Source organism: Scyliorhinus canicula, chromosome 5 (genome assembly GCF_902713615.1).
Source record: "Scyliorhinus canicula chromosome 5, sScyCan1.1, whole genome shotgun sequence".
In the NCBI taxonomy this organism is placed as follows: Eukaryota; Metazoa; Chordata; class Chondrichthyes; order Carcharhiniformes; family Scyliorhinidae; genus Scyliorhinus; species Scyliorhinus canicula.
This window is the reverse complement of record NC_052150.1, coordinates 150,660,630-150,678,888: the sequence shown is the minus strand read 5'-3', so window position 1 is coordinate 150,678,888 and position 18,259 is coordinate 150,660,630. Positions and strand designations below refer to the sequence as shown.

Sequence of the window (18,259 nt, the reverse complement as noted above, 5' to 3'; positions counted from 1 at the left end):
TTAGGTCCCTACTGTTTGTCTGCAGAGAATTTTGGGGGTTCCTTTTCATGTTAGCTGCCAGTCTTTCTCATAATCCTTCTTTGTTTCTCTAATGTTTTTTTAACCTCTTTTCTGAACCTTCTGTATTCCTCTTGGTTCTCAACTGTATTTTACACCAGATACTTGTCATAAACATAACCAAAATGCTGTTAGGGAGTGAGTTCCTGCATTTTAATCTGATGAAAATGAAGGAATAGTGATTAGAATTTTATGTCATAATGGTGCGTCACTTAAAAGTACTCCTGGTAAAGGAGATACTACAGGTCGACAGGAGGTATGCGGAGACCCCAGAGGCAGGGCTTTAAAGGGAGCGGTGGAGGCTACAGGCGGAGTTCAGTTTGTTAACCACAGGCAGGGTGGTAGAGCAGCTCAGAAAGGTGAGGGGGCAATTTATGAGCATGGAGAGAAGGCCAGCAGAATGCTTTCACAACAGCTTAGGAAGAGGGAGGCAGCCATGGAGATAGGAAAAGTAAATGACTGAGACGGGAATCTGGTGGGAGACTCAGCAGGGGTGAATAAGGCATTTAAGGAGTTTTATAGCAGGCTGTATAGGTCAGATCCCCCACTGGGACCAGAGGGGATGAGGTACTTCCTAGGGGGGCTGAATTTCCCAAAGGTGCACTGGGAGCTGGTAGAAGGGCTGGGGGCCTCTATCAGGATCGAAGATATAGCGGAGGGGCTGAAGGTCATGCAGTAGGGCGGATACCCAGTAGAGTCTATAAAAAGTTCTCTGGGATATTGGGGCTGCTGTTGATGAGGACATTCAATGAGGCAAGGGAGAGAGGGGTGCTTCCCCCGATGATGTCACAGGCCACGATTTTGCTGATCCTGAAGCGGGACAGGGACCCGGAGCTGCGTGGGTCCTACAGGCCGATATCCCTATTGAATGTGGACGCCAAACTGCTGGCCAAAATTTTGTCCCCCTGATTGAGGATTGTGTTCCGGACTTTATTGTGGAGGGCCAGGCGGGGTTTGTTAAGGGAAGGTAGTTGGTGGCCAATGTAAGAAGGCTGTTAAACGTGATCATGATGCCCCTGGAAGGTAGGGAGGTGGAGGTAGTGGTCGCAATGGACGCAGAGAAGGCCTTTGATCGAGTAGAATGGGAATATCTGTGGGAGGTACTGGGACGGTTCGGATTTGGATGAGGCTTTATTGACTGGGTCAGGTTGCTGTATCAGGCTCCTGTGGCGAGTGTACGGATGAATAGGACAACATGGGACTATTTTAGGCTGCATCGGGGGGGGGGGGGGGGGGGGGACAAGACAGGGATGCCCCCTCTCTCCACTGTTGTTCGCGTTAGCCATAGAGCCATTGGCAATTACACAGAGGTTCAAGGGGATGATGTGGGGGTGAGTGGAACATAGTCTCGCTTTACGCAGACGACCTGCTCCTGTATGTATCGGACCCAGCAGAGGGGATGGAAGAAATTGTGAGAATACTGGGGGAATTTGGCCGGTTTTGCGGTATAAACTAAATATGGGGAAAAGTGAGATGTTTGCAGTCCAGGCGAGGGGACAGGAGAGGCGACTGGGGGAGTTGCTGTTTAGAGTGCTAGGGGTAACTTTAGGTATCTAGGCATCCAAGTTGTGCGGGAATGGGAACGGCTGCACAAACTAAATCTGGCCTGACCAGTAGACCAGTGGAGGACTATTTCCGAAGGTGGGTCATGCTCCCATCGTCATTAGCTGGGAGGGTGCAGACGGTGGAGATGACGGTCCTCCCAAGATTCCTGTTTGTGTTTTAGTGTGTCTCACCATCTTTATTCCGCTGTCCTTTTTTAAACAAGTCAACAAAGTGATCACTGGCTTTGTATGAGCGGACAAGACCCCGCAAGTAAAAAAGGGGATGTTTGAGGGGAGCCAGTGAGAGGGCGGACTGGCACTACTATTGGGCGGCGAATATAGCCAATATCAGGAAATGGGGGGAGGGTTGGCTTGGGAGCATATGGAGGCGGCTTCATGTAAGGGCACCAGCTTGGGGGCGTTGATAACAGTGCCTCTGCCGTTCCTGCCGGCATGGTACTCCATCAGCCCTGTGGTGGTGGCAACCCTGACAGTCTGGGGGCAATGGAGGAAACGTGGGAGCGGAGGGAGCATCGGTCTGGTCTCCAATTTGTAATAATCACTGGTTTGCCCCGGGAAGGATAGACGGGGGGTGGGGGGGGTTCGGCGATGGCAGGGGATTGAGAGGATGGGGGATTTGTTTATCGAGGGGAGCTTTGCTAGCTTGAGGGAGCTGGAGGAGAAATTTGGATTGGCGTGGGTAAACAGATTTAGGTACTTGCAGGTGCAGACATAGGCAGGTCTCAACCTTCCCGCTACTACCACCAAGGGGGTTACAGGATAGGGTAGTTTCCAGAGAGTGGGTGGGAGAAGGGAGGGTTCCGGACATTTACAAGGAACTTATGGGGTCAGAGGAGATGCAGACTGAGGAGCTGAAGCACAAGTGGAAGGAGGAGTTGGGAGGAGAGATAGAGGATGGTCTCTGGGCAGACGCGTCAAGTAGAGTCAACGCGTCCACAACATGTGCCAGGTTCAGCCTGATACAATTCAAGGCCATTCACCGGGCTCACATGACAGTGGCCTGGATGAGCAGGTTCTTTGAGGTAGAAGATAAGTGCAAAGTGTGCGGGAGGGTCAGCGACCCATGGCCACATGTTCTGGACATTCCCAAAGCTTTGGGGTATCTGGCAGGGGTTTGCAGATGTCATGTCCATGGTGTTGAAAACAAGGGTGGCACCGAGTCCAGAGGTGGCAATTTTTGGGGTGTTATATGACCCGGGAATCCAGGAGGAGAAAAAGGCAGACGTTCTGGCCTTTGCATCCCTGGTAACCCGGAGACATATTATTAGCTTGGAGGGACTCAAAGCCCCCGAAGTCAGAGACCTGGCTATCGGACATGGCTAGCTTTCTCTGCTTGGAGAAAATCAAGTTCGCCTTGAGAGGGTCACTATTGGGGTTCGCCTGGAGGTGGCAACCGTTTGTTGACTTCTTTGCGGAAAACTAATCATCAGCAGAAGGGGGGTAGTTTAGCTTGGAGTAGGGGGTTAATAAAGGTGGGACCTGTAAGGGAGGAAGCAGGCTTTTGCATTATGTTTATAGTTTCATGTACATTGGTTAATGTTGTAAAAGCAAAACTACCTCAATAAAATGTTTATTTTTAAAAAAAGTACAGCTGGTGATGTTCCTTTGAGCCTTCTGCCCTTGTCCTTTGTGGCAGAGGGTGAACAATGCTGTCGAGGGAACCTTGGCAGTTCTTATATACACTATTATCACAGTGGGGTAATAGTGAAGAGCGTAAATGTTTAATGCAGTGGATAAAGGTGTCAATCAAGCAGGTTGCTCTACCCTGGATGCTGTCAAGCTTCTCAAGTGTTGTTTGGACTGCAATCGTTCGGGCAAATGGAGAGTATTCCATCACATTCCTGACTTGTGCCTCATAGATGGTGAAAAGGCTTTGGGGTGCGTTCCTGGCTGCAGAATACACAACCTGTGACCAGTTATTGTAGACTCTGAGAGGGATTTACCTTGCAACCCAATGCATGTTTCACGACAGCAGGAGGCGGCCTGCCATAGGCAGACGGCAGGATCTCTTGGCTCAGCCTTTCTTAATGGAGTTTCTTGTTGATTGTGCCCCTCGCCACTGTAAAGCCCGTGTCGGGGTGCACCATTGGTGGGATCTGAAGATTGGCTCTATTTCCAACTAGTCCAGTTTCTGGTCATTTACATTAGGGATTTGGTTATGGGAATACCTTATGACAAGAGGCAGTGGTTAGATTCTTGTTGGAGATGGTCATTGTTTGATGCTTGTGTGGCATGAAAATGTTGCTTGCCAATTAGCTCGAGCCTGAATGTTGCCCAGTGCTTTCTGCTTGCAGTCATGAATAACCTCATTGAAGAACTGTGAATGGTATTAAATGGTGTAATCATCAGTGAACCTCTGGCCATTTGATGAAGGGAAGGTCATTGAAGCAGCTGGTGATGGTTGAACCTAGGATATTGTGCTCCGGAATGTCTGCTGTGATGAATTGTGGCAAGACTTCTTTATTCTTGTACTCCAGTGGTCTTGCAATAAATGTCATCAAGCCATTTGTTGTCTAGATTGCCTGCTGTGCCCGCATGCTACTGTTGTGTTCCTTCTCTGAATACAGCTAAATCTAACAGCTTCAATATTTAGAAGTTTGGCATTTTTCAAAAAAGTTTTATCATTTCATGCTACCAAAGTGAATAACCCCTCCATTCTTTACATTATACTTCACCTGCCATGTTGTCCACTCACTTGTGACCACCTTGCAGCTTGCACCCCCACCTAGCTTTGTATTGTCAGCAAACCTAGATAAATTACCGTCTGTCTCTTCACTCAAGTCATTGATACAGATTGTAAACCACTTGGTGCCTCAGCACTGATCCTTGTCACATCTTGTGTCCCCACTCTTTGGTTAATGGGTGGGAAGCAGTTTTTCATCCGTGCCCCATACTAAATTACATATTCAATTATTCTCAATCCTTGGGTACTCCCCTTCTTTAAAAATTTTCCATTCAAGTTATAGTACTTGTCGTCATCTCCCAAGTCTGTGCTTTTTATTTAGTGCAACCCATATTTAAATTCCTTCAGTCAGATTTGAGTGCCCATCACAGCACTGAATTAGCCCTACTGATGTAACAAATGGCATCTCTGTGACTCTGGCTTCAATCTCTGCTGCTTTTGGCTTACTTGACCGCACCATCCTCGATCAAGGTCTATTCTCCATTATCCAACTTATTGGAATTGCCCTTTGTTCTACCTTTTTTATATCTAATCATAGCAATAGCATTTCCAGCAATGGCTTTTCTTCTTAACCTCCCAGCATTACTCATGAATCCATCCTTTTACTCGTATTTGCTGCTCATAATTTTCCATTGAAATATCCACTGGCACCACTAAATTCTATCTTGTTGTCATCGAGTCCCTCTGTTCTCCTGGGTCATACTCTTAACTAAAATCCAATAATGCACGAGCTTCAGTTAAAGATAGAAATTTCAATATAAATTTCATATCCTGGCTAGCAATTCTGTCCTCTTACCCCACCCTCTCAAACTGTTATCTCAGGCTAAGCCAGACTGTTTGTTTACAATGGGGCTCTTATTGAGCACGAGTGAGTTTCTAATTCCATATACCCTCCCATCAGAAAGACTACCTATTTCCACCTCTAACATAGGCCATTGCCTCTTTCTTTCCTCCCCCCAAACTTGGTACACACAACTCTGTCACTAATTATAGGCTATTGTTTGTTTATTCTTTTTTCCTGTACACACAAAGAGTAGGCCTTTCAGGCCTGCTTCACCATTTAATAAGAACATGGCTCATCTAATGGTAACCTCTACCTACCCCTAATAACCTCCTGCCCCTAATAACCAATCACCCCTTGTCAAGATGCCTCAAGATCTTATGTTTCAATCTAGTTGCCTTTTGCTCTCCTAAACTCCAGCATACAAGCCTAGTCTGTCCAACCTCTCCTCATAAGGCAAACAGTCCATTCCAGGTGTTAGTCTAGCAACCAATACTATACACAGTACTCCAAATGTCATCTCACCAATTCCCTGTATAAATGACGCATAACCTCCCGACTGTTGTAATCAATTCCCCTCACAAAACAATAAAATTCTATTAGCTTTCCTAAATACTTGGACCTGCATACTAGCCTTATGATTCATGCGTCAGGACACCCAGATCCTTCTGCATCTCCGTTCTCCAATCTGCTTTTTTCTTTTGGCGGGAATTCAGCTGTTGGAGTGGGCAGAGCTAGAGTCGAGCGGTGAGTATTTAGACTAGCTGCTTTGCGGATTTGAGTCTTTTTGGCGGGAATTCAGCTGTTGGAGTGGGCGGAGCTACAGAGTTGAGCGGCGAGTATTTAATCTAGCTTCGCGGATTCGAGTATTTTTGGCGGGAATTCAGCTGTTGGAGTGGGCGGAGCGACAATCGAGCGGTGAGTATTTAAACTAGCTGCTTCGCGGATTCGAGTATTTTCGGCAGGAATTCGGCTGTTGGAGTGGGCGGAACTACAGAGTTGAGCGGTGAGTATTTAAACTAGCTGCTTCGTGGATTCGAGTATTTTTGACAGGAATTCAGCTGTTGGAGTGGGCAGAGCTACAGAGTTGAGCGGTGAGTATTTGAACTAGCTGCTTAAACAGCGGCCACAGGGTCTTTGGGGATAAATTTGAAGAGTGACATCTTAGCAAAGCAGTTACCTGATTGGCTGGTAAGGAAAGTGCTCCAATTAGCAGCAGCTGGGAGAAATTTAACTGTGTTGGTAAGTATTGTGATTGGTAAGTAAAATCTTTATTCTTTTCTCTTATTCATTATTTGATACATTTGTAATCAGTTACGGTAAAGTGTAAAAATGGTAGATGATCGCAGACCCGTGTTGTGCTCCTCGTGCTCAATGTGGGAGTTAAGGGACGCGGCCGATGCCCCTGACTCCATGTGCGGGAAGTGTTCCAGTGCAGCTCCTGTTGGACCGCATGACGGTCCTGGATCTGCGGATGGAATCACTTTGGAGCATCCGCGATGCTGAGGAGGTCGTGGATAGCACGTTCAGTGAGTTGGTCACACCGCAGACTAGGATTGGTGAGGAAGACGGAATGGGTGACCAAAAAGCAGAGAAAGAGCAGGAAGGCAGTGCAGGTGTCCCCTGCTGTCATCTCCCTCCAAAACAGGTATACCGTGTTTTTGAAAAGCACCATTATTCTTAGAATTCTCCCTATACCAAAAAGGGCCGACATTCTAAATGGTGAACAGGGATTCTCACTCCCTGACTCCGGAATGCAGGCTTCAGTGGGTGCTATTCAGGTCAAACTATATTTTCAAGTTAACCTGGGTCTAACCCATACCTTCACCGAAGATTTTATGTACTTACCACTTAGTAGCATCGATGTCCTGGGTCCTGCATTGCTAAGTAAGTAAAGTAAACTTTAGGAATAACTACTATTTCAGGTTAAATTAAGTTATAGAACATAGAACAGCACAGAACAGGCCCTTCGGCCCTCAATGTTGTGCCGAGCCATGATCACCCTACTCAAACCCACGTATCCACCCTATACCCGTAACCCAACAACCCCCCCCCCCCCCCAAACCTTACTTTTATTAGGGCACTACGGGCAATTTAGCATGGCCAATCCACCTAACCCGCACATCTTTGGACTGTGGGAGGAAACCGGAGCACCCGGAGGAAACCCACGCACACAGGGGGAGGACGTGCAGACTCCACACAGACAATGACCCAGCCGGGAATCGAATCTGGGACCCTGGAGCTGTGAAGCATTTATGCTAACTACCCTGCTGCCCCTTTTTTCAAAAAAAGGCAACATTTTTTCTTTTAAAAGCTGCAAACACTTTCTTTACAGAAAGGTAAAAAGATCTTGCTTCTGGTTGGTTGAAGGGACCTTCAGGCCGAACTTGACAATCAATCTTCTTTAAAGTCTGGTCTTCTTGAGTTGTATTCGCTGGTTAGCTCGGTTGCTGTGTCTTGTCGATCCCGTGTACTGAGCTATAAGAGCTGGCTCTGCTAGCTATCTCAGCTGACTCTGACTCCTGTTTAAATTTTAGTCTTCCTTAGATGTATTAGCTGTTTAAGCTCGGCTGCTTGTCTCATCTTTCCCATGGCTGAGCTGAATATGCTTCTCTCCTCTCTCTGAGTTCTCCTCTGCTTCTGCTCCTGCTCCTGCTCCCTGGGTTTATATTCTCTTTCTAACAGTTATTCAGTTTTTATGACCTTATTGTAAGTTAACTTATTTCACTTTGATGGTTAAAAAGTATCTTTGATCTAAACATTCTAATGCAACTAAGTATTCATTTTGGGCATGGCCTCACCTCTCAGATCTGATTACATTGTCCTTTGTGATGTTCAAAGTTCCTTTGTGATATTCAAAATGCTTTGGTTTCAATGGAGGTGTTACTTTTAATTCCTGTCATTTCAATAGTTTAATTTTCCAGTTGTCCCCAGCTCATAACTTTGACTTTGATTTTGGCTTTAAATTATGTTTCTCGTAGACAGGTTGTCTCCAATTTTCTTTAATTTACCTAATATTAGCAAAATTTCACACTTAGAATTGACACCAAATTCAACTGAATCTAATCCTTTCCTTTCCAGTTGTTTACTAAGAGAGTTAATTTCAATGAAGGTGTGAAACATTGTTTTTAGCTTAATACAAGAATCCTGTGTGTTTGATAAGCCTGCTAGAGAGAAAGAATCTGCATTTTAAAATCCTGCTCTTTGCAGCTGCTATTAACCCTTCATGGGATCTTTCCCTGTATCCTCTCATGTTTCTCTCAGACCAGATATTGCCAGACTTCCATGTTTCAAATGATACATTTTTCCGTATTTTCAACAACAACCGTTTTCGATACTGTTGGGGGAGATGACTCACCAGGGGATGGCAGTAGTAGCCAGGCTCATGGCACCGTGGCTGGCTCTGCACAGAAGGGCGGGAAAAAGACTGGCAGGGCTATAATCATAGGGGATTCAATCGTAAGGGGAGTAGACAGGCGTTTCTGTGGTTGAAAATGAGACTCCCGAATGGTATGTTTCCTCCTGGGTGCATGGGTCAGGGATGTCTCAGATTGCTGCAGGACATACTGAAGGGGAGGGTGAACAGCCAGTCGTCGTGCATATAGGCACCAATGATATTGGTAAAAAACGGGATCAGAATTTAGGGAGTTAGGAGATAAGTTTTAAAAAGTAGGACCTCAAAGGTAGTAATCTCAGGATTGCTACCAATGCCACGAGACAGTCAAGAGTAGAAATACAAGAATAGTCAGAATGAATACGTGGCTTGAGAGATGGTGCAGGATGGAGGGATTCAGATTTTTGGGAAATTGGAACCGGTTCTGGGGGAGGTGGGACCATTACAAATCGGATGGTCTACACCTGGGCAGGACTGGAACCAATGTTCTATGGGGTGCTTTTGCTAACACTGTTGGGGAGGTTTTAAACTAATGTGGCAGGGAGATGGGAACCAGATTAGGACGTTAGAGGTCAGTAAAGAGGCAGCCAGTAAGGTACTAGATAATAAACTCATTGTGACTAAGGGGAAGAGTAAACAGGGTAGAGATGATGAACGCAAAGGGACAGGTGGTCTGAGGTGCATTTGTTTTAATGCGAGAAGGTAAGGCAGATGAACTAGGGGCTTTGATTAGTACCTGGGAATATGATATTGGTATTACTGAGACTTGGTTGAGGGAAGGGCAAGATTGGCAACTAAATATCTCCGGGTATAGATGCTTCAGGAGGGATAGAGAGGGAGGTACAAGGGGTGGAGGAGTTGCATTGCTAGTCAGACATGATATCACAGCTGTGATTAAGGAGGGCACTATGGAGGTTTCGAGCACTGAGGCAATATGGGTAGAGCTAAGAAATAGGAATGATGCAGGAACATTGTTGGGACTTTACTACAGGCCTCCCAAAAGCGAGCGTGAAGTAGAGGTACAAATATGCAGACAGATTATAGAAAAAAGTAGGAGCAGTAGGGTGGTCGTGATGGAAGATTTTAACTTTCCCAACATTGAATGGGATTCGGTAGTGTTGGAGGCGTAGATGGAGCAGAATTTGTAAGGAGCATCCAGGAGAGTTTTTTAGAGCAGTATGTAAATAGTCCAACTCGGGAAGGGGCCATACTGGACCTGGTATTGGGGAATGATCCCGGCCAGGTGGTTGAAGTTTCAGTTGGTGATTACTTTGGGAATAGCGATCACAATTCCGTAAGTTTTAGAATACTCATGGACACAAGACGAGAGTGGTCCTAAAGGAAGAGTGCTAAATTGGGGAAAGGCAAAGTATAACAAAATTCGGCAGGAGCTAGGGAATGTGGATTGGGAGCAGCTGTTTAAGGGTAAATCCAGATTTGAAATGTGGGAGTCTTTTAATGAAAGGTTGATTAGCGTGCAGGACAGACATGTCCATGTGAAAATGAGGGATAGAAATGGCAAGATTAGGGAACCATGGATGATGGGTGGAATTGTGAGACTAGCTAAGATGAAAAAGGAAGCATACATAAGATTTAGGCGATTTAAAACTGATAAAGCTTTGGAGGAATATCGAGAAAGTAGGACAAATCTCAAATGCGCAATAAAGAGGGCTAAAAGGGGTCATGAAATATCTTTGGCTAACAGGGTTAAGGAAAATCCCAACGCCTTTTATTCGTATATAAGGAGCAAGAGGGTAACTAGAGAAAGGATTGGCCCACTAAAAGACAAAAAAGAGGGAATTTATGCGTCGATTCAGAGGAAATGAGTGAGATTCTTAATGAGTACTTTGCATCAGTATTCACCATGGAGAGGGACACGACGGATGTTGAGGTTAGGGATGGATGTTTAAATACTCTAGGTCAAGTCTGCATAAGGAAGGGGAAAGTTTTGGGTATTCCAAAAGGCAGTAAAGTGGACAAGTCCCCAGGTCCAGATGGGATTATCCCAGTTTACTGAGGGAAGTGGGGGACAAAATAGCTGGGGCCTTAACAGATATCTTCGCAGCATCCTTGAGCACGGGTGGGCTCCCGGAGGACTGGAGAATTGCTAATGTTGTCCCTTTGTTTAAGAAGAGTAGCAGGGATAATCCAGGGAATTATTGACCTGTGAGCTTGACGTCAGTGGTAGGCAAACTGTTGGAGAAGATATTGAGGGATAGGATCTATTCACATTTGGAAGAAATTAGACTTATCAGTGATAGGCAGCATGGTTTTGTGCAGGGAAGGTCATGTCTTACAAACCTAATAGAATTCTTTGAGGAAGTGACAAAGTTAATTGATGAGGGAAGGGCTGTAGATGTCATATACATGGACTTCAGTAAGGTGTTTAATAAAGTTTCCCATCGCAGGTTGATGGAAAAAGTGAAGTCGCATGGGGTTCAGGATGGACTAGCTGGATGGATAAAGAACTGGCTGGGCAACAGGAGACAGAGAGTAGTGGTGGAAGGGAGTATCTCAAAATGGAGAAGGGTGACTAGTGGTGTTCCACAGGGATCCGTGCTCGGACCACTGTTGTTTGTGATATACATAAATGATCTGGATGACGGTATAGGTGGTCTGATTAGCAAGTTTTCAGATGATATTAAGATTGGTGGAGTTTCAGATAGCGAGGGGGACTGTCCGAGAATACAGCAAAATATAGATAGATTGGAGAGTTGGGCAGAGAAATGGTAGATGGAGTTCAATCCAGGCAAATGCGAGGTGATGCATTTTGGAAGATCCAATTCAAGAACGGACTATACGGTCAATGGAAGAGTCTTGGGGAAAATTGATGTACAGAGAGATCTGGAAGTTCAGGTCCATTGTATCCTCAAGGTGTCAATGCAGGTCAATAGAATGGTCAAGAAGGCATACAGCATGCTTGCCTTCATCAGACGGGGTATTGAGTACAAGAGTCGGCAGGTCATGTTAACAGTTATATAGGACTTTGGTTAGGCCGCATTTGGAATACTGCGTGCAGTTGTGGTCGCCACATTATCAGAAGGATGTGGATGCTTTAGAGAGGGTGCAAAGGAGATTCACCAGGATGTTGCCTGGTATGGAGGGTGTTAGCTATGAAGGAACGGTTGAGTAGATTAGGATTGTTTTCGTTGGAAAGACGGAGGTTGAGGGGGGACCTGATTGAGGTCTACAAAATTGAGGTATGGACAGGGTGGATAGCAACAAGCTTTTTCCAAGAGTGGGGATGTCTATTTCAAGGTGAGAGGGGGGAAGTTGAAGGGAGATGTGTGTGGAAAGTTTTTACGCAAAGGGTGGTGGGTGCATGGAACGCTTTGCCAGCGGAGGTGGTAGCGGCGGGCATGATAGCATCATTTATGATGCATCTGGACAGATATATGAACGGGCGGGGAACAGAGGGAAGTAGATCCTTGGAAAATAGGGGACTGGTTTAGATAAAGGATCTGGATCGGCGCAGGCTGGGAGGGTCGAAGGGCCTGATCCTGTGCTGTAATTTTCTTTGTTCTTTGTTCTAAATAATTTTTTTATTCTTCCTGCCAAAATGGATATTTCACATTTTCCCACATGCGCCATTTGGCAGATCTTTGCCCACTCGCGTAACCTGTCTATATCTTTTTGTAGTCCTCTTTTGTCCTCTTAACAGTTTACTTCCTACCTATCTGCCAGCAGCAAATTTGTCAAAAATTCCATCAATCCTTTCACCAAAGCCATTTGAATAAATTGTTAACAGTAGAGGTCCCAGCACTAATCCCTGTGGCACACCATCTCTCCCTGCTGCCTTCTAAACCTTTTGCTTGCTGTTGTGGCTGTTTATTCAGTCAATTATTCCCTGTCCTCTGGGATTCTCACCCTATGGCCCTCCTTAAAACCAACCTCCTTGACCAAGTATTTGTTTATCCTTTCTAATTTCTCTTCCTTAGTGTTCATTTTGATCATTTTTATACCTCTAAAACACCTGAGCATGTTTTCCCATGTTGAAGGCAATATATAAATGGAGTTTGTTTAATGATAATCCTAATTGTCGGTAGGCAGCAGCTTCGGAAAAGTGGGTTGCAAGGGTGCTAAGAGGTTTACAGAGAATCAGGGCCTGCAAGCAAAGAAAGCATCTCAGCAGCAACATGGGGAGAAGCAGAATTGAGATGGAGGCTGAGCTGTAAGGTTGCTAAAAGGTTCACATTGGGTTAGGAGCATATGTTGATCTTTGAGGAAAGTTGGCAGATACCGTGCATCTGTGTATCAGTGCCCAGGGTATTGGAGATCAAAGACCAGATGGCAGGTAACTGGAGCAGGCCATGATGAAATCCAAAGACAAGTTGCTGCAGCAACTCCAGAAATTACCATGCCAACTAATTACTGCTGCATCCTTTTAAGTTGCCTTGCCCGGGGCCGGGGGGGGGGGGGGGGGGGGGGGGGGAGAAGAGAGAGAATTACATGGCGTTATGCACTTAAATGAATAGACTGTGCACAGCCAAAAGGTTATGTTAGTGACTGGATTTGGTGAACCAATAGTCCAGACACTGGTCAAACATTGTAATTGCATTTTAATAGATGGCGATGCAATATTGACAAATTAAGAATGGAAAACATTGCCCCAAATGTCCCATATGAAGTTTGGTTTGTGGACAGGAAATTCATACCCTGCCCACAATTTTATATGTTTATATTGGAATAGAGTCTATCATTTCTTTCAAAATATACACACAAACTTCAACCACCATATGACCTTTTGATGCATTTAACATGAATTAATCTCATTATTAACTCCACAATATAATCAGGATAATTTCTCCACTTTATATGGTTCTGAAACCCTTATTCATGACTTTGTTACCCATAGATCTTACTATTCCGACGCACACCACACACGTGATTAGTCTCTCAAATTTACCCTCCGTAAACATGAGATTATACAAACAATGTCTTTCTGATCTTTGTTTTCAAAGCAGTACATGGTCTTGTCGCCCCCTCTATCTTCTCCAGCCACAGTACCATTGAGATATTTTGGCCTCCTCAACATTCCTGAGTTTAATTGTTCCATCATTGATGGCTTCAGTTGTCGAGGCCCTTGGTTCGGGAATTCCTTCCCTATACCTCCTCTGCTTCTCTCTATTATCACCTTCCTCTAATATGCTTTTTAAAACCTACCTCTGAGCTAGCTGACCTAATGACTCAATGTCGGATTTTATAATGCTCCTGTGAAATGCTTTGGGATGCTTTATTACATTCAAAATGTTATGTCAACATGTTCTGGTTTCATCACTGCAATTTAAAATAAGAATCTTTATCTTCATTAGTGCCACTAGTAGGCTTACATTAACACTGCAGTGAAGATACTGTGAAAAGCCCCTAGTCGCCACACTCTGGCGCTTGTTCAGGTACGCTGAGGGAGAATTTAGAATGGCCAATTCACCTAATTTTTGGTATGAAGAAATCATTCAGTTTGACTCATGAAGATACTGAACCAGTCTTTATTGGTAATTATTGCAGGTGCAATGAATCTGAGGTAATGATTTTTTTAAAATACTATTTGTGTTTTGAGGTTTTGACCTAATGTTAGTTATACTTAAATTGTTGCACAAAGGTAGTGTTAAAGCATACTTTAAACTTAATAATTTGTTTTCCTATTTTTCTTTCAGGAGAAAAGAGTGCACAGATTTACAGTTTAGAAGTAGTCCGGCAGCATCTGAAGTGAAGTAACTGGTCCTGTTTACAGGGTGGATAAAACTAACTAATCTTCAAATCTGATCTTTGCTCATATCAATATTGTGTTGATCCTTAAGGCTGGGCTACAGTATTATTGTTGGTGTTGTCATGTAGCACTTTTGATCATGTAAAACTAAAATCCATTTTCCTACTGGAAGCACTAATAAGTGTGTTCCTGGTCACATTCCAGTTGAATCACTCTTATATCTACTTGATTGATAGTAGACCCACTTTATATTTCTCTGGCATTTTTCAGTTCTAATGTACAAATTTAGGATTGGTGTGTCCTAATATTGTAATTTATCTTGTAGGTTCTGATGATATTAGCTATAATAGCAAAGCTTAATTGGTTTATGAATGTCATATGAACCACAAGATTAAATTATTTCCTTATTACTTTTTGCCTTTTTTTATTACATAAAGTCTGAATTAACTGAGAACACTAGTGACAGTTAAAAGTAGTGATACAATTGCCTTGATTGTGATGCCTCCAGATTTCAGGAGAATATAATTATTTTTCAGCCCCAAAGCTAAATTATAAGAAAATGTAAAATCCTAGTGTAAATTTGTGTCAATGCTAGTTCAAACAAACTTTTGTAACACAAAATACTAGAAACATGCAGCATGTCAATAAGCATTTGTGGAGGAAACAGCCATTTGCTTCACATTTTCTGTTTTTATTTCCGATTTGCAATATTCTTCTCTTTGCAAAGCTTTTTGTTTGATTCCTAAGGAGAAATATGGTGGTGTCAACTTGCTAATGAACAATACTTGCAATAGACTTATTTAAAAATTCATGTCTTTAAGCAGCTACAGAAAAGTTTAAATGAAGCTTTACCATAACTGTAGGAAATATAGATTTTATCATCGTGGTATAAGATATCACATTGTAGTAGAATTTCAATTATTTGTTAAACAAGGAAAACTTATATCAGAGTACTTGGGGAGGTTCTCTTGACCAAATATTGAGATTTCACTACATATCATGTGATTCTGATCCTGTATTTTATATCCACACCATTTTATACGGATGTGCTGACTTTTGCCATTATTATAGGGCTAAATACTTGAACAATCACTTAAGCCCTTACTTAAAATTCAGTTCTATCCAACATTTTTAACATATTCTCTTTTACAGTGTCTTATAGTTTCACAAAAAGCAATTGAACTGTGACCCACAGTAATGTAATGGGTCTATTTTTAATATGTTGAAATTACATCTTTTTTTAATTTAGCCATGTAAACCAATAACTGCTTTGCTCACAAATGAAACTAGAGGCTACAAGCAACTTGTATTTTATAGAGTATATGTCCAAAATTAAGTTACTCGCACCATTTTTTTAGTTGAATTCATTTATTTGTTTTCTACTCTAACCATTAATTATTTTGTCGCTTCTGGGCTGCCTTTTGTCTGTAAATCGTGTTTGAATGCTTTGTGCTGCCTGAATTACTGGAATCTTAGGAGATTTAAAGATTTTCTTTCTTTCAGTGAAAAGCTATCTTGCACAGATTTTTAATCCGATATCTTGAAAATTCCTCATTTTAATTAAAACTCTGCTCTGACTTGCCCAGCTAATTGAAGTAATGTTTAATTGGTTTCAATGCTTAAAATTTATTTTCTTTAAAGCAAACATTCAGGGGAAAATACTCAGCTTGAAGACTAATTTGAGATAAAATGGTGAATCTGCGGTGAACTGAATATTGGGAGTTTTCTGCTCCATAAAATATAGGTTAATTCGAGCTTGTGTGTTTTAAACATGCTGGACCTTGTTTGGTAATCTGGCATCAACTTGGGCTTGTGATTAGTACTGTGACACCAAAACCAAAATCATTTTTGTGTATAGGACATATTAAATGACAATTCCAATTTTAACTTGAATTAGGGATCACATTTTCCAGAGCTTAGCAGGGTCAGTACTTCCTTCATATTATCTAGTAAAAATCAATGAAAAATATAAACTTGTATAAGATTTAAAAAAAAGTCATAAACTTTGTTAGTAATGGAACTTAGTGAAACATTTCGTAAAACTAAAACAAGCCGCCTTCCATATTGATAAAAGCAAGTTGTCATGAGGACAGCAAATTTTGTAGGTTTAAGATATATGTATGGAGTTTTATTTGTTTCTTGTCCCGAGTTAAAATGTCGAATGAATGTCATATTGTTTGCGAATGCTCTGCATTTTTAAAATATAAATGACTCAACATTCACAAAGTATGAAAAACTTGTAAAAAATGTGTGCCTTTTGTTGCATTCTTGTATGAAGCATGTTTAGCACTGTCAGATACTGTTATGTTCAGTGTGCATTTCTGTCTTATTTAGATTTCTTTGACCCATTGTAACTATTTGGAGTGGCAGTGAGTTGACTATCCTACCTTAAATATATTGGCTTGAAGACAATTCTGTTATTCAACTATGAAAACTTATTTCTGAATAAAGTACTGCATTAAACTTTGAATTGAGCAAATATTTTAGAAATGCTTTTACGCTAAACTGGAGAGATGTTTTCTTCTTACAAATCCAGGGATGCTTCCCTCTTGTTTTCAAAGAGAACCAATTTAATTACTGCACTTCTGTTTTAATATCATGCCACCCTCCATTTGATCTGAGTGAAGTGAGGTTTTATTTTGGATAAAAAGTCATAGTTGGTTGCGACATGGATGATTGCTTTCATAAACACTGCACATACACAAGGAGCATTTGGTTCAGTTGGTGTTCTTGCTGTTTCTATTCATTTTCAGTTGCTTTGCTGTAACAAAATAAATGTTTGTAATTCCATGGGGATATCACCAGCACTATACCTTGTATGGAAAATTGTGATACTTCTAATTTCAAAATTTCCCAACACCGAAACATTTTTAGTAATATCCTTGGTGGTGCTCACCTCTGGTACCCACTATCATTACACAATTTCACAAGTAGGTGAATATGCTTCTGGATATCACTCAAGGTCTTGACACAATACCTGGAAAATGATCTAGGTCCTTCAATGATGAACCCAATATACTCTTGTACAAAGAACTAAAATAGAACTTGGTTATAAAGAAAATGCAAGTCTGGATTTTCCCCGAGTTGGGAATACTCCAGAGACCTTTTTTTAAAAAGGAACGGTGAACAAGACCTTGATGTGGAAGTTCTGCCCCCATTTCCAGATAATGCCACTTCCTCTGTTGGAGGAAAAGTGAAGTAGGGAGCACAAATCATGCAGGTACAAAACACAAATCCAGGCCATTTGAAAATAGTTCTGAGTTTAAACCGATCCCACTTATTGTTTCCATAGCCTTGACACACTGCGTCTCCTGTATGGAGGAATGGTCTTGAAGGATGGATAAAGTCTTAAGTGTCATGATTCATCATTCTAGATGATTCTTTTTGGCAGGAAGAATATGAAGCGGCAGTAGCAAATATAGGGAGAAATTCTAAAGGAGGAGCAAGAACAAAGGAACTTGTGTATATGTACATAAGTCATTGGAGATGGCAGGTCATGTTGAGAGCAGTTCATAAACCTTCAGTATCCTAGGTTTTATTAATTGGGCAATTAATCGGTGCAGTGAGCCCAAGAGTAAGGAGGTACTGTTGAACTTTAGGCCTCACTGGAGTACTGCATCCAGTTCTGGGTGCCATAGTTGAGGAATGATGTCAAGGCATTGGAGAGAGTAGAGGGGCGATTCACGCGAACAATTCAAAGAATAATCGACTGTACATATGAGGCTAGATTGGCGGGTTTGGGTGTGTTTTCTTTGGAGAAAAGAAGGCTGAGAGGAGACTTGAGGTATTAAACATCCTGAGGGGAAGACTGGGTCAATAATGGGAAACTGTTGCATCTCAAGAATGCATCAAGAACTAGAAGGTACAGTTTCAAAATAATGGGTAAAAGAAGTAGAAGTGATGTGAGGAAAAGATTTTTCAGAGTGTTGGATGCATATTCGATCAAGGTATGAAAACTGTTTGCTATCTCAAAATAAATTGGTATAGTTATAGGAATAAGGCAGGGCAGTGGGACTAGGTAGAATGCTGAAGAGCCAGTGTGGATTTGATTGCCCAAATGGCTCCTTCTGCA

General features: G+C 42.6%; 1 protein-coding gene across 6 annotated transcripts in view; it reads left to right on the top strand.

Annotated features, from left to right (window-relative positions):
- The window catches only part of dazl (deleted in azoospermia-like), a 280,980-nt gene extending 264,323 nt beyond the window's left edge, over nucleotides 1-16,657 (top strand). For all 6 annotated transcript variants that reach the window (XM_038797816.1, XM_038797817.1, XM_038797819.1 and 3 more), the window contains one exon: nucleotides 14,135-16,657. In XM_038797816.1, the coding sequence (XP_038653744.1) occupies nucleotides 14,135-14,164 (30 nt within the window). In that variant the 3' untranslated portion in view covers nucleotides 14,165-16,657. The remainder of the gene's footprint in view (nucleotides 1-14,134) is intronic.
- The last annotated feature ends 1,602 nt before the right edge of the window (nucleotides 16,658-18,259 follow it).